The 24,054-nt window shown below is 42.8% G+C and overlaps 1 protein-coding gene across 4 annotated transcripts in view; it reads right to left on the bottom strand.

Annotated features, from left to right (window-relative positions):
- Positions 1 to 24,054, bottom strand: part of SPATA13 (spermatogenesis associated 13) — a 160,714-nt gene that overhangs the window by 16,067 nt on the left and 120,593 nt on the right. For 3 of the 4 annotated variants that reach the window (XM_045830428.1, XM_045830429.1, XM_045830432.1), the window contains 2 exons: positions 1,512 to 1,648; positions 218 to 397 (listed from right to left, as the gene is read on the bottom strand). In XM_045830428.1, coding sequence (XP_045686384.1) covers positions 218 to 397; positions 1,512 to 1,648 — 317 coding nt within the window. Of the gene's footprint in view, positions 1 to 217; positions 398 to 1,511; positions 1,649 to 12,142; positions 12,355 to 24,054 lie in introns of those variants that run through there. The other variant, XM_045830430.1, reaches the window with a different exon arrangement.

Consider the following 24,054-nt stretch of genomic DNA (forward strand, 5'->3'; position numbering starts at 1 on the left):
CCTATGTACTTGGCAGAGCCACATGGCGCCAGAGGCTCTAAACACATCAGCAGTGCCAAACAACTGGTTAAAAGTTTTCCTTCAACCCGCTTGAATTTCTAAAAGGTTCGATTAAAATGACGACAAAGAACTGAATCTGTACAAAGAGTGAGTTTGGCTGGAACCACTCAGCCGCTCCCCAGAGACATCTGTGAAAGTGGAAAGTGCTGCCACTCACTCTGACGAAGCTGGCAGGGAACCAGGCTTCCTTGTCCTCGCTCCGGCCCCACCACCAGTCCTTGTTAGAGGCTTCTAGAACCTGGATGACATCTCCTGCCTTGAAGCCCAGCTCCTGGTCATCCATGGTCACGTGGTCCCACAGAGCTTCCGCACACACCACACTGCCATCGCTGATCAGCTGGAAGGGAGAAGGCGGGTTGCTCAGTGCAGAAGCCAGGTGGGCAGAACAGGGAGGGGGTCTGTGTGCTGTCTCAGGGTCAGACGCACACCTCCTGGTTCTCGTTTACATGCACCAACGGCTTTGGTCAGTACTTCCTGATTGTCATACAAAATGAACAGAGGAAAACATGCAAGGGAAAAGAGAAGCAGGTGAGCCGTTCTCACATGCTTTTAAAGGAAAGCCCAAACCCACTTTTTAAAAAATGTATAAACAGCTCACATTATCTGTAGATCAGTTAACTAACAAATTCAAGTATCTCAAATATTCTCTCCAAAATGGTTTCTGAGCAGCCAAGCAAGATGTGGCTAAGCCCAGCCTCTGAAGGCCACGCTCATACTGAGCTGTAAGACCCTCAGCTTCACCCAGAACTTACTCTTCGTACTTTATTTATGATTTGAATAAACTTTGTATCTAACTGTACAGTTTACTGCCATCAAAGAGAACACAGCATGGTGAAGAACAGGCAGAGCCCATCTGAGCCCTCCGCAGGGGCGGGACTGCTATCTGCTCAGTTCCCAGACACACCACCAGAATCTAGAGCACCCGTGCTAATGAGGAAGGGCTCACTGAGACAGTCACCCTCCACACACTCTGCTCAAGAACTCCGAAGGCTAGCAGTGCCTTTTATAAAAGAAAGGTTTCTGCAAAAAAGTCTAAAGATGCAGACTGACAGAAAGAATGCCAGATTCACAGTGAGAAAGGTGTAGTTAATGCCAGTTCTGCCATTTGCCAGCAAGTAATTTAGCCTCTTAAGTTCAGTGTGTATTAAAATATGGATGATCATTGTAACATTTACCTCTTAGATCAGCTGTGAGGTTTAGGATAAAGGGGGAGAATGTCAGAAACGGAACAGCACCGACCACTACCCATGACTGCTGTTCTTATCACGTAAAGGGAGGAACTTAATCACCTAAGTTGTCCTTGAAAATGGCAGAAACTCAGTGTTTGTCTAGTCAAAGTTCAAAGTTTTAGAATATGTTTAGTAAGAAATAAGCAGAGAGAAAAGTCTGAACTTATGCTGGACCCTGGAAATCGGGCATCCACAGCCCGTCACTGTGTGGAACTCTAGTACCTCATTGATGGCCAGCTGCTCCCCACCCGGCTGCAGGTATCTGGGATTGGCCTGGCAGAGGTCTTCATAGCTGTAGTCCTCCTCGCTGCCGTTGTCATCCACTAAGGCAGAAGACTCAGTGCCACCATCTGAGGAAACTTGAAAAAACAAGTGATGGCATGGTTTAAAAGACACAGCTAACAAAAAACTTTAAATGACAATAAATGACGACGGAGAACACAGCCCCCCTCCAAAACAAAATAATAATTTTAATCCTACCCAGAATAAGAAATCATTAGGAAGTTTTTACTGATCTATTACTCCAAAGGTAGCAGTCAATGGTCAAAGGAGCCGGGGTTAAGGTCACACTGAGCAAGATGGGGAGAGCTCCAGAGGAGCTGCCGGTGCTAACACTTGCAGCTCCACGAGGTAGGACACGAGCAAACTAGGTGGGGTCTGGATGGAAATCTGTGCTGCCAAGTGGACATCAGCAATATAAATAATGTTTCTAAGCAATGTGTTGATAAAGTTGAGGAGGAAAAGAAAATGAAAAATATAATCATTTTTTAAGATGTGTTCTGCTTCCATATTCTACCTGCAAGGTGGTGGCACTACTAAAACCATTAAGTATCATTAAGTGACAACATGTAGTCATTTTTACTGGTTTTCCACTCACAATATCAGACTTAGGAATTTACCAAAAAAAGAGAGAGACTTTAAGCACGGGTATAACATTTTGGATTAGCCACCTTGGTATTCAGATTTTCTTTCCTGACATAGTGGGCTACTCTCACAAGGCTAATCTGTCCTCAAAGAAGGGGATTTTAAAGAAAAACAGAGCATCCCTTGTGAAAAGAACAGGGAAAGCCTTCATGGAATGAACTGTGGCTAGATCTAAAGCACATGGGGTGTGGACAGCAGCACATTTAATGAAAGATGAGACTGGAGAAGTGAGGTTGCTGTGTACTGTTGGGGACTTAAAGAGCTAGAGTAGACAGTGGGGTTGCTCTTCGGGGTTGGGTAAGGGAGCGACAGGTTTTGAGGAGAGATCCCTGACACCACAGAGAGAGAGCAAGGCTTAGTGGCCCAGAGGCCTGGTTTGAATTCCAACCCTGCCCCTCTGAAGGCATGAGACCCTAACCAAGCAATGTTATCTCTCTGAGCTTTACACTCTTCTGCTATAAAACATATTTTCTTTATTTTTGGAGAATTAAATGAGATAATGTGTGCCAAGTTGCTAGCATCCTTGATTCAGAGCTAGAAGTCACTAGAAGAGAGTTACTGTGGGGATGGCAGTGAGTGTGGTGGGAGCAGGGCTGGCGGGCAGAGGCTGGGTCCTGGGAACCTGATGGGAACGTCGGCTCACTGGAGTGAGTTGTCAGAGGCACTAAACTGCAGAAACAACTGTGGGGAATGACACTCAGAATGATGTCATTCCATTCTGGTGACACTCAGAATGGTATCAGGTGAGCTGATATCTGGAGCAAGGAAGAAGCGATCTGTAGTGTTTTGAGAAACTCCAAGTTACTGGGAAAATTAAGGAGAAAATGAAGTCAGTGAGGAGCCAGTGTGGTGAGAAGGATGAAGGTTGGTGGGGGCCACATTGGGATGGAGCTGTTTGCCCTTGCTTTAATCAAGGACTTGTGATTCTGAATTTCTAGTAACTTCATATGAAGGGACAGGTCTACTTTCTAAACAGAGCAACTTTTTTTTTAAATGACATGTTTTCTGTTCTTTATTTTGTACTCAGTCTTCAAAATTTGATGGGCATTTTACACTTGTAGCCCATGCCACCTAGACAAGCCATGCTGCAGGCGCCTCACGTGGATGGCTAGCCTGGCCCAAGCCCATGAGCCCTGCACCCCAGGCCCTCACAGCTCCCCTCTTTCCCCATCACTTCAACTATGTGATGTTGCAAACACCTTTTTACAAGGAACACGTTTTACAAACAGAGCCTAGAATCCATACACTAAAACAGCAAAAACTACTGAAAAATATTTGCAACAGTGGAGAGTAATAAACATTGTGAAAACAAGCTCTATGAATACATTTCAGGCATTGAGTTTTTAAGTTTTCCTTGCAAGCACAGACAGGACTGTGATGATGCTGAGGGATATGGGGAGCATCCAAAGTGCAATGGTGGGAAGGCCTACGGCCAGTGTGCCATCCGCAAGCCAGCCCCACTGCCCCCAAATGCCGTCCTCTGTGCCTAAGCTCTAGACAGAGCACCTCTTGGCAATGCCCAATATGCAAGGCCTCTAAAGGGCCCATGCTTTACATGTACTTTCCTGCAGCCTGGAGTGCTCCTCTGCACCCCGGATACCCCACATCCTACCTGCAATCACCCTCCTCTCAAGAGCTGCTCCCCCAGTCCTTCCCTTAGGTTTCCTTGTATGGTGGCGACTGTGTGGTGAAGCATAACCCAGCAGTCACATATCTGCGTCCCATCAGTCCAACAGGTGGTCTGTGCACACCTAGGATGGTGTGGACGTTGGGACAGTCAGTGAAGTTTGGATATGCCCATGACTAAGCATCTGAGTTGGTGCCTTTGGACAGGAAGGTCCTGGGCTTGGACCACATAGTGTCTGGCACCCTTGTGTACCTTACTACTGCCTCCCTGTTCCCATGTCCTTCTCATTCAGAAAACTCCAGGGCCTGTGTCTAGAGGTAAAAGTGAAAGTGAGCTGCCTTTCACTTTTGGGAGGGGGGAAGAAACGGCAGCGAACAAATGTTCCTGAACCTGACCACAAAGTCGAGCAGCAGATGGAAGGTCTCCGGACACCTGGCACTGCCTTCTTGGCCCGCTGCTTACTTACCGCCTCACAGAGAGAGGCAGCACCTGGCCCACGGCACTGCAGACAGTGCAGGTGAGGCAAGTGCAGACAGGTGGGCAACAGAGAGCCGGCTGTGTGTATGTGCATGTGTCCGTCCCTGGCAGGGGCTGAGGCCACACACCAGGACTTTCTCTCTCCGGGGGGCTTTTCTCGGGAGTACAGAGCTGGTGGTGGTCCTATTGCCCAGTGCTGGGCGTTCAGGATAGGGGTCTTGAGAAATTTGGGCCATCCTATCTGAGAAGGGGACGTGAGCCTGCATAAGGCATGGTGCCTTCCACCTCCTGTAGTGTGGTGTGTGCTTGCAGGCAGGGAACATGAGGTTACCTGGTCTAGGGCACTTGCCTGGTGTAAATGTTAGGATGGGGATGGGGAGAAAATCTTGAAGGAAGCAAATATAATTTTTTTGAACATGCACAAGTCTGCCTTAGACTACAAAGGATATAACACTAAAGCTGAAAGTCTTCTCTACCCAGAGTCCTTAGAGATGCCTCCCAGACTATCATCCCGCAACAAGGCTGGTCGATGGCTGAAATGTCCTAATGATCCTGGGCAAGAAGAATTTACATAAACCCCTGGTCTTCAGGGGGCCCCAGTGGTGGGAATCTTGCAAATTCAGCAAGCACCGGCCCACGCAGCCTGGCACCAATGGCACTGCTCCTTAGCACACGTCGGCATGGTTGGCCAAAAGTGAAGCTCAGTCAGGAAAAGGCGCTGGAGCCTCTTATCCACAGCAAAGCCCTGAAAACTGCACCTTCTCCCTCAGAGATCCATTCAACAGTGTTTTCCTTAAGGAGAGTTCCTTGTCATCAGATCTGGCTGTTGCTGTGATGATGTGTTGATAATGTGCAAATCTGCAAATTACATGTCTAATGAAAAAGGGGTCTCATTGAAAAACTGCTAAACCTTTATAGGAGGTACTAGAATAAAGTTCTTTGGGAACAGGCTATGGACTTCATATAATCTCTGAATGATCTCTGAGTGGCTATCTTAAACACTTAGAAAAATGGTTCAGGCTGAGGTGCTTCCTGAGATTTCAACAGTGAGTGTTCCAACAGCATGGGTTGGTGTTTACTGAGCTCTGCGGAAATGAGAGGGTTCCAAGTGCTTGGGGCAGACAGGTGGGGCCGGAGGCCTGGGGTGGGAGAGATGCTATGTGTACAACAGAAAGGCTAAGGAATTTTGACTGAAAATACCTGGGAAATAGTCCTAGCCCTATGAACTGTCTAGCTACATGACTTTGGGGTGTCACTTATCCTCTTCCAACCTCAGTTTTCCCATCTGCCAAATGGGAGTAAGTTTACACATTTTTTTTTCTCTTTAGAGGTCATTCCTTTTCTTTTGCCCCTCACATCCCATGTCCAACTCACCAGCAAATCCTGACTCTCTCTTCAGAATGTGTCTCTCTTCAGAATCTTGTCTCTTCTCACCACTCTCCTATACTACTCAAGCTTCGGTCACCTCGACTTGGGTCACCCCAGCAGCACCCTACTCGTCCCCCTGCTCCTGCCCCTGTCCTCCTCCTACAACTTGCACTAAAGCAGCCCAAATGAGCAAGCTAACCCATTCAGAAGTTGGATCATTCACTCCAAACCATCCACAGGGGAGAAAATTGGGCCTTTGAAGACTACATCCCTCACTGACCCCAACAAACACTGGGTGTCCCACACCACTCCCTTAACTCTGGCCCTGAGAGCTGCCTGCTTCATAGGCGCAGCACCCCTTCCCCAGGGCCTGCTGTTCCTTGCTTCTGGCACCCTCCCCCAGGCACGCAAACTCTCAGCTCGATTCTTCCCTGGCCATCCATTTAAAACTGCAACTCTCACTCCCACACACCCTTCTTTCCTGGTTTATTTTTCTCCATAGCGGTTATTACCATCTACTATATTGTGTTCATCATCACCCTCCCCTAAATGAATTGTAAAGACATAAAGACAGTGATTTTTGTCTGCTTTGTTCTTAATTGTACTTTTAATACCTAAACCGCTGTCTGGCACACACAGGTGCTTGGTAAGTTTTTACTGGATAGGTGGACAGATGGATGGATGGAAATACAGCATCCGAACTAAGAGCAGGGCTTTCAGGTCAGACTAATCTGGCTTCAAATAATCATGCAGCACAAATGCTTTTTTAAAGTTTTTTTTTTAGTGTGAGTCCTTCATTAAGTTCTTTCTCAGGTTTTTCATCTGTTGAATATGGATAATAATACCCATCTCACAGGGTCATAATTTATAGTGGGTTGTAACTTCTCAACAAGTAATTGTTATTAGTTTGCTGTGAGCCTCAAGGGAAATGATGACATATGAAAGCACTGAAAAAAGAAATGCAAGACTATTTTATTGCGAATTTAGAAAGTGCCAGGCCTTTTAAGCCTTTTTGTGTGACTCAAGCTCACATAATCCTCAGAAAACTAATCCACAGTGAGTGGTATTAGTTTTCCCAATTCACAGAGGAGTAGACTGGGGTCCCAACACCACACGGTTGTGTGCAGACAGGCCCCAAGCCCACACTGTCTAACTCCTGCCCACTGGGGGTCACTGCTTCTTCCAGGACAGTACTAACTTTGTTACTAGTGAGGAGACAAAAGTGTGAGACAGCTACTAAAAAGGGCTTAGTACCCCAAATCTAGTACTTCTACATCATTTGGTTTTCTGCTCCTTTTACTAACCTTTCTTCCTACTCCTAATCCCTGTCTCCAAATGGGTCTGCAATGACCTGATTAAATTGTGTTGTATCCTTTGCCCTTCATGACCTTAAGTACTGTTTTACTTTACAGACCCTTCTCTGCTGGTGATTGCTTGTGTCCCTGCCTATAATTTACATGAACTCTACGGAGCGGGATTTTTCAGTGTGTGTATCTTGCTAGGAGGGATTTAGTGCTGAATCTGGACTCTGTTGCACATAGCAGAGTTTGCCCTTATTCCCCACACTCACTGGCTTCACGTGTGTTTCCCTTTGAGACCACATCCTCCTCCAGGGAAGGGGCAGTCTTTTGTATCCCCAGCACCCAGCATAACACCTGACATATAGAAGGCACTCAATAAATCTTTTTCAACTGAACTGCAAATTGCTGACGAGGAAACTCAGGTTCCAAGAAGTTTATTTATCTGGGCTATCCAAGTGCTGAGTCCAAGGCAGGTTGTGCACCCAGGTCTCCCTGCCTCCCATTCATGCCTCATCCCAACCTTTGGCAGAAAACCCTCTCAGAGGCCTCAGGCCTGCTGCCTCCACCACCCTCCATCCCCACCCCAAGTCACCCTATATGTTACTTCTAAAGTAAACATCATAAAACAGTGGTTTCATCATTTTCACAGGAAACTACACAGTAGTTATCTATTGCATCATGACAAAATTCTTCCACAGCATTTAGAGGCCCTCTGTGATCTGACCCAGTCTACTTAAACAATTGTTACGTCCCACAGGGTGCCGAAGCCTCCACTGCGCAGGCTCCTCTGCGGTCAAACCACAGGCTTCCTCTGGCCTCGTGTCAGCCCTCACGTGGGTGCAGAACCTCTAACTTTAATGGCTTCACAATTTCCAACCATAGATTAAAGTTAATACTGATGACTTTTTAAGGGAATTTTGCATCATATAGAGCTACTTTAAATTCTCAAAATGTACTTCAGCAAAATTAGGGGAAATAGGTATATTCTATTAATATAAGAGTAAATTTCTTTCTTTCCTTCTTTCTATTGTGGAAAAAAAACACATTAAAATGAACCGCCTTAACCATTTTTAAGTGCATAGTTCTTAAGTGTTAAGTATATTCGCATCGTTGTGCACAATCTACAGAACCTTGCAAAACTGAACCTTTATAGTCATTAAACACTAGTTCTCCCTCCTTCCTCCCCCACTCTCCAGCAAACACCTCACTCCTTCCTGTTTCTATAAATTTGACTACTGGTTACTTCATATGAGTGGAATCATACAGTTTTCATCCTTTTGTAACTGGCTCATTTCACTTAGCATAATATACTCCAGGTGTACCCACATGGTCAAATGTATCAAGGTGTCCTTCCTTCTTAAAGTGGAATAATATTCTATTGTGTGTATGTAGCATGTTTTCTTTATCCATTCATCTGTTGATGGACATTCGTGTTGCTTCTACTTGGCTACTGTGAATAATGCTGCTATGGACATGGGTGTGCATGTATGTCTTTGAGATCCTGCTTTGAATTCTTTTCGATGTACATCCAGAAGTGGGAATGTTGGACCATATAGTAGTCCTATTTTTGACTTGTGGAGGAACGCCCATACTGTCTTCCATTCTGGCAGCGCCATTTTACGTTCTCACCAACAGTGCACAGGGTTCCAATTTCTCTGCATCCTTGCCAACTATATTATTAGTTGTATTGAATAAATTGGTGAGGAAAAGCCATTTTTTAAAATGACCTTGTAAACATGGAGCAAAGACTAGTGCAAAATGAAATCACATTTAGAACCCCAAACTCCTGGACACCATGATATGAGGGCAGACAAATTGTGTCAAGCGAGTGAGAAAATCTTTTATCACCTAAAATCTCTACATATGGACTTTTATCACATATCTGTAGCTAGGGACAATTCAGAAACAATGCAATTTTTCCATAGGGTATATATGTATAAATAGTCTGAATTTGTAAACAATGAATTTTTAACATTGTTGTTTAGTCACCACAGTTAACATTCTTCTGAAATAGCTGTTGTCCCAGGTCTCCCGGTCACTGTACTTGGGCACTTTCTTTGCGTGGCACCATCTGTCCGACGAGTCCTGCCCCTCACACAGTCCTATCTTAAGATGCAGCCCCTGAATTCTCTCACCTCCAAATCTCAGTAATCTCCAATACTTCCCGAATGAACCCATCACCACCCCAGGCTGCAGCTGTCCGCATGTCCAGGCCTGGCCAGATGCAGCCTTAGAACAACGGGAGAGAAGTGCCTACCCATAGAGAATAGGCCAGTTTTTAAGTCAGTATCACTGTTGTAAATACAATTAAAGATGATATCAGTTTTTGAAAATGCCAACAATAAACAGCTTCCATACTCCTCAGAAAACTAACTGACATTCTTCTGTTTGACCTTGTGAAGGGACAAAACCTGACAACTGATTATGAAGGCGAGTTTGTATGACAGGAAATGTCAAATATCACCAATGATGGAGAATTATTTTATAACGCATGCCCCAGGATAGACTTCCTATAGGAGTTATGCACATGGTAGAAGAAAGCGGGCCCACAGCTCAGGTCTTGGTGGGAGCTTTTCCCAGGACATACAACAGGTCTCTTTGCTATCTGGTTTACTTTTGCTTATTTTAAGGGCTTTTAATCAGAGTGACAGAATTTCAAAACCACTTGACTGGGAGTTCAAAGGCCATGGTTTGGATCCCAGCAAGACGGGTTAGAAAAGGCCCTGACCCCTCTAAGCCTTTGCTTTCTCGTTTGTAACTGAGAAAAATGCCAGCTGTCTTACCTGTCTCACATGGCAGAGTGGATGTGGGAGGGTTTTCTAAAACAAAAGAAAGGTAAGAACTGGCACCCTGGGCTTCATAATCAGGCACTTGGCAGGAAGGCAATGCAGATATTGGCTGTTTTCATACAGGGCCTCGCCATCACCAACACTAATTACCTAATGAGCAAATTCTTCCCAGCTGGTGCAGTTCGTATGTGGGGATTTCCCGTCACTAAATCTAGACTGGCTCAGGGAATTTCCCACACTTACAGTAATCTGTTACAACACAGCTTTTAGAAAACCTCCTGCTGATCATTCAGACTTCCTCAAGTTTGAGATAAGACATTCTCCCTGGCCCTCTTAAAACTGGAAATGGTAAACACAGGCAGGCAGGCAGCTCGTGCCAGGGCCACAGGCAGCTTTCACAAGGCCACTGCTGTCTGTGCTGAAACTGAGCCCAGACCCTGATCACCAAGGGGACTCTCAAGCCATGGAGATGTACACAGAGGGAACAAGCTGGTCATGGGAGGCAGACCTTCAATGACAAAACAGGACCAGTCCTCTTCAAGTGGTTCCCAAACTCCCAGGGATGGTGGCATCCAATCATGTGGGGCACATTTAGAAAAATAAAGATTCCTGTCCTAAGATGGACAACGGAACCATCTTCTCGAGGGGGTGGGGAAGTTTGCTGAGAATGTATTTTCAGAAGCTCTCCAAGGATTCCGATGCCTGGCTAAGTGTGGGAACCATGGGAACTCAAGGCTAAACTTACTTAAACTCGCATGCACAAATGCATTAGGGGACGTGTTCACTTTGTTGCCTGTTCCTTCAACAAGCCACTGGTTGGAAGGCAATGGATTCTGATCTCATTGACTGAAAACCTCTGCTTTAGCACAACGGCTTGAGAGTCTTCAGCCAGGAACTCAGCTTCCTCCTGTTCTGGAACTTTGCTGTCATTTCCATTATTTTATGCATATGCAGCTAGTCTCTGAAACACTTTGAATAGGCCTTCCAAGTCAGAGAAGCAGAGAGAGAGCTCCTACCTCGCAGTCAGGTTCATCCAGGGGACAGAGCCACAGGCAATGGCAGGCCTGGAGCACAGGAGCCCTCATGGCACGGGGGAGGGGGAGGGCGCACAGCTGTACACAGCAGATCTGACTAGCTAGTCAGATCATTCCACTCGGAGCCAGAGACTGGGTCAGGCCTTCCCTGGGCTTGTGCACGAGTGTGGGAAGAAGAACGGCAACCATGCCCTGGGAGTGCAGGAATGCTGGAGGGAGGAGCGGAGGGATGGTAGGGCTACCAGCACTGACGGCCTGGCCGCTGCTCTCCCCCACACTGGCTTTGCTCTTGCTCGCTTGGCTGGAATCAACACAGATACACCCTGGGGGCTCAAGATGAGCAGGCAGCCCACACTCCTGAACCCTGGGACCCTCCTACCCAGTTTTGCAAGTCTACAAGCACAGCCACTCTGTATGCAGGCTGACATTCTGAATGTAGAAATCTTGGGCAACTTTGTTCTCTTTTTCTAACTTTTTGTTAGTGAAATGCTGGTCTTGTTTTTTCAGTTTGCCAGATATAGAAGCCATAACCACATCCCTGTCTGCTCTGAGCCAGCAGAGAAAACCAATCAAAACAAGGAAGAAGCACAAGCTGTACTGCTCCGGCAAGGCCAAGGCTGCCTTTAAGCTGTCAGCTACAGTTCTCCTTCATTTCAGTGAGTTTCTGGCATTGATTTAAGGCAAAAAACAGAGACAAGACTTTTTAAAGCATCTAGAGTAGCCATGTACAGCAGCCAGCTAAAGTTCTTTCAGATAAATATTTTTCTTACATCTTTGTAAAAAAAACATGGATTACAATTCACAACTTCCAAGTGTGAGTACCCCATTTCTTTCACATTTAAATAGAAACTAGTTTAAATGATAATACTCACAACAATGCTAAAAAGGAAGGGTGAGATTTAAAAAAACAGTGAATAACAGAATAATGGGCAATATCACTTTTGAAAACAGTAAACAGTATTTCTCACAAATCAGTCCATATCCTTAAACCTTACCCACCCCAAATTGGCAAGGAACATTTTCACATAACTCAAAAACAAACTCTTGTATAAAGGAGTTTCATGGACTAGAAGCGAAACCCAGCATAATAAAAATCAGATCCACCCTTGATTCTTACTGTTTTCTATATCCCCCTAACTGCTCTATGGTAAACAAAACCAATCCCCTTGCTTTACTATGTCCACAACTAAAACTACTCTTGGGACACAGGACTAGGGCAGATGAGCATTCACAAGAGCTTACATCTGACAGGCGGCAGTGAGAACAGAAAGCACTGCAACTCTGAAAGCAGAGTCAAATCAGCAACACAACAATTCTTTCTCTGCACACATACCCATGTGAAGGCTTTCCAGGCTCCAAAATCGTGCTATTTCCCCTCGAGCTACCATCCTTCTGTTTGACAGCCACACTTAGAGCAGGACTAGGGCTTGACTGAGCATCCAGAGAATCACACAGGCTCTCACTGTGCAACTGCAGAAATCGCTTATTCACAGCTCTGACGCTGTGACCATGCTGGCCAGAGCCTGCTGCGAAATAGCGCTCACCACTCACTCTGGGGTTGGTGGCCCCAGACATCTCCAGACGCCAGGGAGGAAATTCTAAACTAAGGCAAACCGGCACACACCAAACCCACACACACTCACAACCACATCAGGTGCAGTCAGCAGACCTCCACGAAGGTGGTGGGGAGATGTTTGCTGCTTTTCAGTACAATTGCAAGTCTGAGTTATATTTTCAGAGCCTTTAAAAAGGTATCTGTTTACCGGAGAAAAAGAAGAGAGGTTGCTAAATTCAAAAACAGAGTTGGGACTACACACTATGTGTGGCATGACGAAAATCTGAGTTATGACATTGCATTATTTTAACTGTAAATTTATGGAATTGCTTTAAAAGAGGAATTTTGTTGGAAAATATATGTGTAAATATGTACACATTTTATTATGTGAAAATGATAGGTATATCTTTTACTATATAAAGTATATATACCTATAATGAAGAACTAGGTTTTTTTTTCATGTTCTCACTAGATGACATATGGGTTATGTATTTCCTCTATTTTTGTGGTATTTTCCAAGTTATCTTCAATGAGCAAGTCTTTTCTGTTGTGAGACAATTGTTGACAAACTGTGCTTCCTTCAACTTGTTCCTGACAGGAACTTTACAAACAATGAGATGATATACTCAAAGTAGTAATCCCCTACTGAATGTGGATTTAAAATTATAGGGCCAATTAGAAAATGCATGCTTTCCTGTGTGTGATGAGCTGTGGAGTGACTCAGACCTAGGTTCAAAATCTGCTCTACCAGAATTACTTTAGAGAAAGTTTCCAGATCTCTAGGTATATGTTTCTGATCTGTAGAATGATCAATGATCCTTATAGAGTTATTGAAGACATATTTGTATTTTGGACAATATAGCACTTCACTAGGGATTAATAAATATTACCAATGAAGCTGCTGCTACTCTGAAAAACCTGAGGTCCATCATTACATGTTAGTTTCCACAGAATTCACAGTGTGAACTCAACAGGCAAAGCTGTTATTAGATACCAATATAATACCCATGTTGACAAGGTGCTATTTTGTAGGCTTTTCTTACCATTAAATATCTGTGGCTACTTCTATCGACTTGATGCACCCCGCCCTTCGAGCCAGCTAAGGAAGGTTTCTGAGGAACTCAGGCGTCACGTCACTCGTTGACAAGTGCACGCACACACACATGCATATTCACGAAGCCAGACTGCCTTCCCATCCTTCCTTTTCAAGTATTTTTAAAAAATAACTTAAAAGAGTCCATTTTTTAAAATGGGTAATAGATCACTTCATAGGAGTACATCTATTCTTAAAAAAGATGGTACTTAAATTATAGGCTCAAAAGACTTACTGAAACTGTTTTTCATAGCAGACCGCTCTCCATAAGGTGAAGTTTCCTATATACCATGTGGAACACTAGTTGCATAATATGGCCCATAAAACAAGTTTGAAAACCACTGTATATTATATCTACCTCTTGAAAATCCATAATACATTAGTAACCACAGGCTCAAATAAGTCCAAATAATGACATCTGTGTAATCTTGTTTAAGATAGAATCTCCCAATCTTACTTGGCCACAAATCTCTCTTTTTTATAATAACACATTATTACTACCTCAAGAGAGTTGTGGATAGGCCTTGTTCCCAGACTGTGGTCCATGGCCCAGCAACAGTGGCACAGCCTGGGAACCTGCTAGAGGTGAAGGTTCTCAGGCTACACCTACATCTGTGAAATCAAAATCTGCACTTTAACAAGACCCAGGAGTGTCCAACCTGCAGCCCACGGGCTACATGCAGCCGAGGATGGCTGTGAATGTGGCTCAACACAAAACCATAAATTTACTTAGTACATGATATATTTTTGTGATTATGTGTCACAATGATTTAATATGTGGCCCAAAAAAACAATTCTTCTTCCAGTGTGGCCCAGAGACCCCAAAAGGTTGGACACCCTTGCTGGCATTCAAATGCACATTCAGGTTTGAGAAAGGTTGTTCTAGGAAATGAAAGAAACTTTTTGCCCTGAGGCAACATCTTGAATGCTGGACAGTCTTTCATCAAATCAAAAACTAATGAAGACATGGAATGAATGGGTAGAACTGGTTTACTTAGAATGAAGAGGTGAAATGCTGATTGAGATACAAAGCAGTGGAAGATGGGGATTAATTGTGAAGATGGGAATTAATTGTGATGGAAAGGTGAGAAGACGGGAATTAACACAGCTTAAAATTCCAAAAGGAGGCAAATAAAATCCACAGAGTTTTCATTTTCCTTCCACTCCTCCCTTTTTTGGTTAGAACTGCAAGTTTTCAAAAAGAAAATGATGCCTTTGCCGCACTTCCTAAGCATCACCCCAACGGCCTGTTTGCTCACTTTCACTTTCTATTGGCAGCTGGTAGACAAGCAGCTTTTACCTCCCAAGGACTTTTTCTAAATCCAGAGATGGGGTCAGGGCACTAAAGTAAGATCCTTGGGATTTTGGGATCTTAAAATGAGGCATTCACTAAATAAACATATTTTATGATACACTCAAAACAAAATAATGATTTTTATCATTATTTTGGTGAAATGTAAATAAACAAAAACTGTATTTAAATGAGACATCTTCTCAAAGGATGTTGACCCAATAACCCTTCTAAGATATTTTTAGAAGTCACAAAGGTTTGACATTTAGCTTTTGAAAACATTTTTAGTGATCAGAGCCAATAAAAAACTGCGACAAAAATCATAAGCATAGCTGAAGTCTTAAACCCCACCACTTGCATTAATCTTTTCAGCTTGGATATGATATCGCTACACTGCATGGTCAGGACTGGGAAGCCACAAACATTGATTATTGGCAACATCAAAAGAACTACACAAAGGAATCAATCCCACAGGAGAGTGAAGAAATCCAAATTATATATTAATATCAAGTATTTAGAAATCAGACAGGATAAAAGCTAAAAACATGTAAGATGTTATAATCATTTTAATTCTACATATATAGAAATTTAAAGTTATTTTTGACAAAGTGGCTCTAAGCTCCATATATATTTACATACATACATGTGGAAAAGAAATGCCCTAAGACTGTTGAGGTGACAGTAATAATGATATCTCAAAATTCAACCACTGGTCATCACTTTATCCCTCTAGGGCTGCTTCTTTTTTTTTTTTTACTTTAAAATTTTATTTATTATTTTAGAGAGAGGTGAAGGGAGGGAGAAAGAAAGGGAGAGAACCATTGGTGTGAGAAAGAAACATCGATTGGTTCGATTGGTTGCCTCTTGTATACACCCTGACCTGGGACTAAACCCACAGCACAGGCATGTGCCTTGACTGGAAATCAAACCAGTGACCTTTCGCTTTGTGAGAAGACACCCAACCAACTGAGCCACACTGGTCAGGGCTAGGACTGCTTCTTGTGATTGATGAGGTAGCCAATAAGGTTCTGTTTACCTCCAAATTTCTGATCTCTTATTTTAAGCACAGTAGGGTATGGATTTTTCCATAGGACCACTTCATGAGTTTGCATAGAAAGATTACCAGCATTTGTTATGTTTATCAGTTAAAGTTTTCCAGCTGCTGCTGCTTCACCAAAGCAGAAACCTTTCCCGATGGTATAGGGTGTCCCTAACCTGTGTATGGCCTAAGAACTTTATGTCCCCACTAGGTTTGGGTACAGCCTTATTGTCAAGAGCTATAGGACAGGTACAAGATAGCAGGATGCCCCAAAGCATACAGAAATCCTACTGTTTGGCACAGCCCTATTGTGAATTTTAGAAAATGGGCTGAAGGATAAATACCACATCAGCCAAGAACCAAGGGACTCCTTACTCTTGGCTGAACTGAGACCCAGTCCAAATTCCCACATAAGCAATGAGCACCTGGAATCAAGCATTATATAGCAAGGATTCTCTGCACACTCACTCATGCGCTGCCCTCACTGCTGATGTGGGACTGGAATGGGGGATGCCTTAACAGGAATTGGCTACAGTTATTCAGACCAAGGCTCCTTTGTCCCTTAGCATAAACAACAGCAAATCCAGGGCAATCTCTTTTTTTCCTGAATGGATTAAAGACAGGCATCATTATTAATCTATAGGTCACAATTATATTATTTTATCAGGAAAATATTAGAAAATATAACACAGACACTTAATGTGCAAAATGTTCTAGCACATACAGATGTACAACTGCACCCATTGTTTCAGAATGCTGCCTACTCATGTACCGAGAAGGCAGGCTCCACTTAGGTCTTACTGAAACATCATTTGGCAGCCAGGCGGCTCACCACAAAAGCAGGGTGGGGTGGGGTGGGAGGCGGCCAGTCACAGAGCACACAGGAAACGGAGCTGGTTACAAGGACTTGCTGGGTGAGAACCACGGCAGTGTGCACTTGAAGTCAGAGGATGAAAATGTGCCTCTCTCTGTGTCTTCAAAGCTATTTCTTGCAACCTGGGGTTATGTAAACACGAACACACAGAGAGGAAAATTTGTTCTCACTGGCTTCAGTGCACCCTCCCATCATTTATACCATCTCCGTGCCCTACCCCCTCTAAAAATGGCGCCAGAAAAGACACTGCTTCTGGGCACTGACTAGAACTTTTAGACAAATTCTGAAGCAAATATAAAATCACCTTTAAAAGATAAGGTGCCGTGGTAATTTTAAGACCAGCGCTTTTCCTGTCCTCTCTGAGCACACATGCCTTTTCACCCTTCAAGGCCTAGTATACATTTCACCTTCCCTGGATTTGCCCATTTCTCTCTGGGTCCTTAGGACTGAACAACGTTTCAAACATAACAAAATGGGTATTGGATGAATTTCATTTTTCCTTTGTTTTAATAAAAGGCAATTGTTAAAGTGTGATCTTTAAAAATGAGATATAATTGGCATATAACAGTTTTACATAGGTGTGGCTTTTAAAGCTGCTAAATAGGTATATTTTTGTGTACATAAATGGAATAATTTTGTGTTTTGTGATGGAAACGCCCAGCACCTGAGCGATAGTGAGTGGAATGGGAATCAATCTGGGCTTTTGAGTTAATCTGATGTGATCAGAATGCCAGCTCTACTCTATGATTTAAATCTTGCTTAGCAGAGAGAGGAAAAATTACTGCATGTTTTTAAGTGTTAGATTCCTTGTTTGTAAAACCAGTAAGATGTACAGATTATGGGCACTAGGTGGTTGTTTGCTAGATGTTTAGATCTCTTGCTTTCCTTCCTCTGACTTTAAAAACTCAATATCTGAAACTTAGTATCAGACACATGATGTTTTGAAGACTCTAGTAGCTCAGAAAGATTTGAACAAATACAAGTTTTAGAACTGAGAATATTTTAACTGTTCAAAGATAATTTCAAGAGTTTGCTGGAAAATGCTAAGCACTTTATTTGTAATACTGGTTTCTGTATATGGAACCCTTTCATAATTTCCACTCTTCTGACTGTGGAGCCTACACCTGCCTCACAGCACAGCCAGAAGACAGTGGTTTTATTGTGTGTTTTGTTTGCAGTCAGGAACACACTTTTAGTGCAGGTACTTGCCTAAAGACAAGTGAACTGAATTATCTTGTTTCACAAATAAATACGGCCAATGCCAGTGTTCCTTGGTATTAGAGTATTAAGAAGGACATGGAAGGGAAATGAGCACTAGACCAGACCCCTGATGTCGACACCTGAGCTACGTCACCAGTTCTTTAACCAGCTTTCCCAAGAACTTTGTTGTGATCACTCTCAATAGGTGATAAGCAAAGAAGATCTGATTTCATAGTTTCTCTGCTTTATTATTGAAAGAAAACTTTTGAAAACCAAATGCAGAAAAAGATAATCCAAATCTAAGAGATCAGCCCTGGCTGGTGTAGCTCAGTGGATTGAGTGTCGGCCTGTGAACCAAAGGATCGCTGGTTTGATTCCCAGTCAGGGCACATGCCTGGGTTGTAGGCCTGGTCCCCAGTAGAGGGCATGTGAGAGGAAACCACTCACTGATGTTTCTCTCCCTCTCTTTCTCCCTCCCTTCCCCTTGCTCTAAAAATGAATAAAATATTAAAAACAAAACAAACCAAAAACAAACATAAGAGATCAGACAAAAATATTTTCTGATGTGTTTAAAATAACTTCAAGGAGTCATACCCACAACTTAACCTGAGATTGCTTTTCTTTTTTTTTTATTTCTTTTGAACAAAAAATTTAGTGGACTCTCTGGATCTTTAGAAAATCCTTACATAAAGCCTGAAATTTTGGGTCAAGAGAATCAACAGAAAATATTCAATTGAGGTTTTTTTCCCCTAATAATTTGAGTGTATGCATTTTAAATTTGTTTAACCTATATTGGGATAGTAATAAAATAATAACAGACTATTGTTCTGTATATACTCCTGGTGCTCTGGGGCTTAGATTAAGTGACTCAATAAAGTTAAACTGCTGGTTAGTGTAGTTAAACAGGTAACTCAGAACTCTGGCTGTGAATATGGCCCACTGTCATTGCTGCCCTTGTTCCCTATGTATTTGATTCATGCTGCCCTTTTGTTCTTCATGATGGCAGCTAATATTACCTGCACGCTCACGGTGTACCAGGTCATTCTCCCTTATCTGTGGGTAGAGAACGTTGATATCTCCTAGGCAGAAGAGGACGTTGAGACTTTCAGTTAAGCATCTTGCCCACTGGCTCAAAGAGCTAGTCAACTGTGTTTTGTTTTTTTTTTTACCCAAAGCTCTGTTAATAAGAAAATTAATTTTTATACCAATAATTAGAATAACATGATGCCATAATCACTGTATGACTCCCCTTTCTTTTGTAATTCATTAAGTCTAACTATCAAGTATTAGTAACGCATTATCCTATTGATCATGCTAAAGAAAAAAACCAGAAATATGTTCTGATCTGTTTCTTTTAAAGATCTTATATACTTATTTTTAGACAGAGGGGGAGGAAGGGAGAAAAGAGGGAGAGAAATATCAGTGTATGGTTGCCTCTCATGCGCCTCTCACCACACCCTCACAGGGGACCTGGCCCACAAGCCAGCATGTGCCCTGACTGGGAATCAAATCGGCGACCCTTTGGTTCACAGGCTGATGCTCAATCCACTGAGCCACACCAGCCAGAGCTATTCTGATATGTTTTTAACTGAACTATTGGTGAGTAAATTTGCTTTTGCCAACAAACTAGAAGTAAAATCAACAACAACAAAACAACAACAACAACAAAAATACCTCAGGCAAAGGAGAAAAACCTACTTTCTTTGTTTTGACCAAGTAAAAAATAAATCTAAAGTGTTTAAATAACTTTATTAACTTTGTTGCAAGACTTTTCAAAAAATATGCTTCAGTAATTTCTTACAATTTATTTAATTTTTAAAAACCAAAGTTGAAATGGCAGAAACATTTAGGATTAAATTTCTCCCACTTACTAAATGTTGGGATATTGCATCATAACAAAAATCAAAGAATAAAACTTTCTGGTGTATATTTAACATTACTGCTTCTTTCAAAAATATCGCATAAAGATAAACACTGAGACAATGATGTTGAGCTTTTAGATACAGTAAAATAAAGCCAAAATAATTTTTAATATGGTAGCAAAAAATCATTTTTATTTAGTCCTAGGATTTATGGGAAATTTCCAGCTCTAAAAATCAGAAAACCTACTCAGATAAGCAAAATAGATACCTCTATACTAAAACTTAATATCTTAACTTTGCCCATAACCTTGCAGACACCCTCCCACTGCATTCTGGGTCTGCCCTCCTGGTGAAACCAGACTGCTTTGGTCAAGATCAACACACTCCTGGCTGCTAAATCCAATGGATACTTTTTAATCAGTATCTAACTTGGCTCTGGTCACATTTGACATTACCCACCATTCCCTCCCTAAAGCCAGCTCCCTGGCTTCCTCTGACACCACTTACCTATCTGGCCATTCCTTCTCTATCTTCTTGTGGACGTCTTTTCCTTCAATGGTCCCCCCAAATTGTCTATACTTTTCCCATTTTTCACACACACCTGGGATGATAACATTCCATCCTATAGCTTTAGGAGTAATCATCCATTTGCTAATGACTTCTGAATCGTCACCTCTAGACTGGGTCTCCTTCCTCAAGTGAGACCCTATGGTCAAGGGTGGGGTGATGACACCTCCATCTAGCTGTCCCACCTGCTCCTCAAATTCATTTTCCTTGGAACAGGACTAAGTGCCCCTTCTGTGGACTCTCCTCCTATGTGTCCCAAAACTCAGCCATCTGGATATCAGCACCCAAAATATTTAGACAATTAGCTTGACCTCCAAGTTTGTTTCTGGTTCAGGGCTCTCTTCCCTTGATTAAGCAACAGACTCCTCCCGTCTCTAGGTAGGGCCACCATCTAACCAGTGATGTTTCTAAAATGAAAACCTGATTATCTCACTCCACTCAAAGTCCTCTGTAGCCCCCATTTGCCCCCGAGACAAAGTCCCCTGAACAGGAGGCCCTGAATGGGCAGGCTCCTTCTGATCTCTAGTCTAGACCACCTCTCAGCCCTTCAGCCCTTCCCCTCCTATTCATCCTGCTTCAGCTGCCTACGGTGCAGGTCCTCCCACCAGGTGTGATCAGACTACCTAAAACTCTTAAATCTGAAAAAAAAAGATACACACACTTGTGCCATTAACAGGTTAACTTGAAAACATACAGGACCAGAATCCTGCATTCTTTCTTGCACAGGCCATACCCAGAATGGGTCAACTGTGCTTTCCAGTTCTAGCTTCTTTTAAATACAGTAATAACCAGAGACAATTGGGAAGCAGTCTGAGTACAGATTCTTTGATTTTTCCATTTTGTACATCTCTCAATTCTCTTCTAATTAGACAGAAAAAGACTTATTTTAGCAACTCACTTTTATTGAATCTCTCCAAAATATTCAATGTCTTTTTTACAGACACCTGCCCCTTTTCAGTCTTATATTTACATTTCATTTGTTTATACAGTTAAGTAACTTCCATAGTTGTAATAATACAACTGCCATGAAGAGGTATGAAGGCCATGTCCTTGCCCTTGACTCTGGGCAAGGATAGAGCTCAACACACCATAGCAGCAGCCAGTGAGTAGCCTAGTGAAGCAAGCACTCGGCTGAGCCTGGCTTGTCTGCACATGGAGGATGTCTTTAGTCTGATGAGCCTGTGGGTGGGTTGAGACCATTTCTGTTGGGTTCCCCTCTCCTCAAATGTGCTCTCCTTTCTGTGGCTTCTGCCCTTTGCATACACTGTTCCCCTTAGCTTGGAATACACCCTCCTTATCAACATACTGAATTTAACTCCCATTCATCCTTCAAATCTCAATGGTGAGGCCATTTTCTCCAGGAAGTCTGGGACGCCCCAGGCCTGCTTTGCATGCCCCCCATTTACACTTCACTCCTGCATTGTCATAATGGCATTATGCTTCTGGAGATTCACAGTGCCTCACTTAAACAGGACACATGTATACATCATACAGCATCATCTATATTTGTTAAATGGAATAGTACAGATAAAGTATCGCCTAAACCAAAGACACATTAAAAGAAGGTTTCAGCCCTGGCTGGTGTGGCTCAAGGGATTAAGTGCTGGCCTGGGAACCAAAGGGTCACCAGTTCAATTCCCACTCAGTGCACATGGCTGGGTGGTGGGCCAGGTCCTCAGTTGGGGGCGCATGAAAGGCAAACACACATTGATGTTTCTCTCCTTCTCTTCCTTTCTCCTTTCCCGTCTCTAAAAATAAATAAATAAAATCTTTAAAAAAACAGAAAAAGAAAAAATGAAGGTTTCAGAGCAACTTTGGCATTTTGTGAAATGCCACTGTTTATGTTCCCACATCCTGTATCATTGCCCTGTAATAGGCCTACTGACTTCACAAGTATGAGTAAACTTGCTTTTAAAACCTATACTAGTTCCTAGGTGGAGAAGAGTAAGTAAATACATACATAGGAAATGTTTTTCATTTTATGAAAAAGTCTGATGAGCCTTTTCATTGTGCACATGTCAGTGCACAATTGAATTGAAACAGAGTTGCAGACATGGAAAGAGTGTCACTCCTAAGTGATAACCTCTAATTATACTTTGAAACTGCTGGGCTTTAAAGATTAAGTCAAAACCCTTCCCCCACTTTTGACAAACCAACCCTGAATCTGTATAGGAAATATTTACCAGATGAAAGCCAGTAAAATCATGGGCTATCACGGGGTGGTGCTGCAGGGATAGCAGCATTGTGGAGGCAAGTTGTGGGGTCAGCCCTCTGTGCACACAGTGACGTGGAAGGAGGCCACCTCACTCCAGCTGGATAGGCTCCTGAGACTGGCCCTGAGGGGCACAGATGGCGGTTGCACTAGCCTTGGTTTCAGATGAGCCTTCTAAATCCCCCAAGAGGCTGCCACGCCCTGACTTTTTACTGGGGCTTTTCAGGTCATGGGTTCAGCAAGGAGGGTTCCCAGTGTTCCTGTGGGTTCATCTGGCCAATCACAGGCTAAGTAAGCCTCGGAGGGGACACTCTTGCAAGAATGCACCCGGCTCTGCAAGGAGGAGAGGTCACAGACAGGGCTGACTGAGCTTGAATTCATTGGGCTGAAGCCAGTGCTACAGGCAGTTTGTAGATGGTTATCAGAATTATGGCCAGACTGTAATGGCCAGTGGGCCCACCCCCAAAGCTGTTCCTGGAGAAAACTAGCATATGCTCTAGCTTTCATCTCTAGGCTTGCACGGATATGTACAGTGAAAAAGCAGACTGTTAACTGTAGGGAAGCTGGGAGTTTTTCAGTGGTAGCACCCTTTTTAGAGTTAAACATTGCTCTAAAATAGTCCCCAATTTCTTTGTTCCCGTGGCAAAAGGAAAATTGTAGTATTTTGGATTTCTTAACACTAAGTAATTTACTTTAGAAATTTCTAAGGTATCTTAGTCCCAAACATGTCCTGTATTCTAAGTGGTAGACCCTGGTAAAATTAATGACCAAGTGCAGTCTGTAATATTTTTCACTTGCTTTCTTATTGACAGCAGAACCAACTTTTTAAAACTTCAGAGTAGGTTTCCAAACAGCTCCTCCTTGCACCAATCATTGGCCAGCTCCTGATATGCTTTCCAGATAGGCTGACCAGCACATATCCTTGCGGTTATCCTGCCCTTTGTAGATCAAAATGTTCTTCACATATATCATGCCTTTAAAGACTGAATTGTTTTCTGGTTGCTTCTTAATGAAAAATGTAGATAGGTGGTTATGACTGAGAGTCTCATAATCCCACTGCACTTAAATTCTTACATTATTCTGCTGAAGACTGAGCAATTCTGGCCCAGGTCACAATAGGGCTAGGCTGCTTTAATTTGATTCTCTTTGCTAACTTGCAAAAAGTGATTGTCAATTATAAACAGTCACAGGGTTGTAAAGTACTGCATAGGGAAAAATCATCAACAGTATTGCAATAACCATGTATGCTATCCGTTGGGCACTGGACTTACCGGGGTGATCACTTTGTAAGTTACATAATGTTTAGTCAGTACAGTGTGCACCTGACACTAATATAATATTGCATGTCAACAGTAATTGAAAATTTTTTAAAGTGACTATAGTCATAAGAAATTAAAATGTAGATATTTAAAAAATAAAATCAGGCACTAATTTGAGTAATTTAAAAATATTTTTTAAAGCCATAAACAGTCTAAGTATGTCAACTTGTCCTGTTTGTACCTCCTGAGAAAATCATTTTCTCTATTTTTTATATTTTATTATTATTGTACCT

This window comes from Phyllostomus hastatus, unplaced genomic scaffold, assembly GCF_019186645.2.
Source record: "Phyllostomus hastatus isolate PE091 unplaced genomic scaffold, TTU_PhHast_1.1 phas_contig_152, whole genome shotgun sequence".
Taxonomy (NCBI): Eukaryota; Metazoa; Chordata; class Mammalia; order Chiroptera; family Phyllostomidae; genus Phyllostomus; species Phyllostomus hastatus.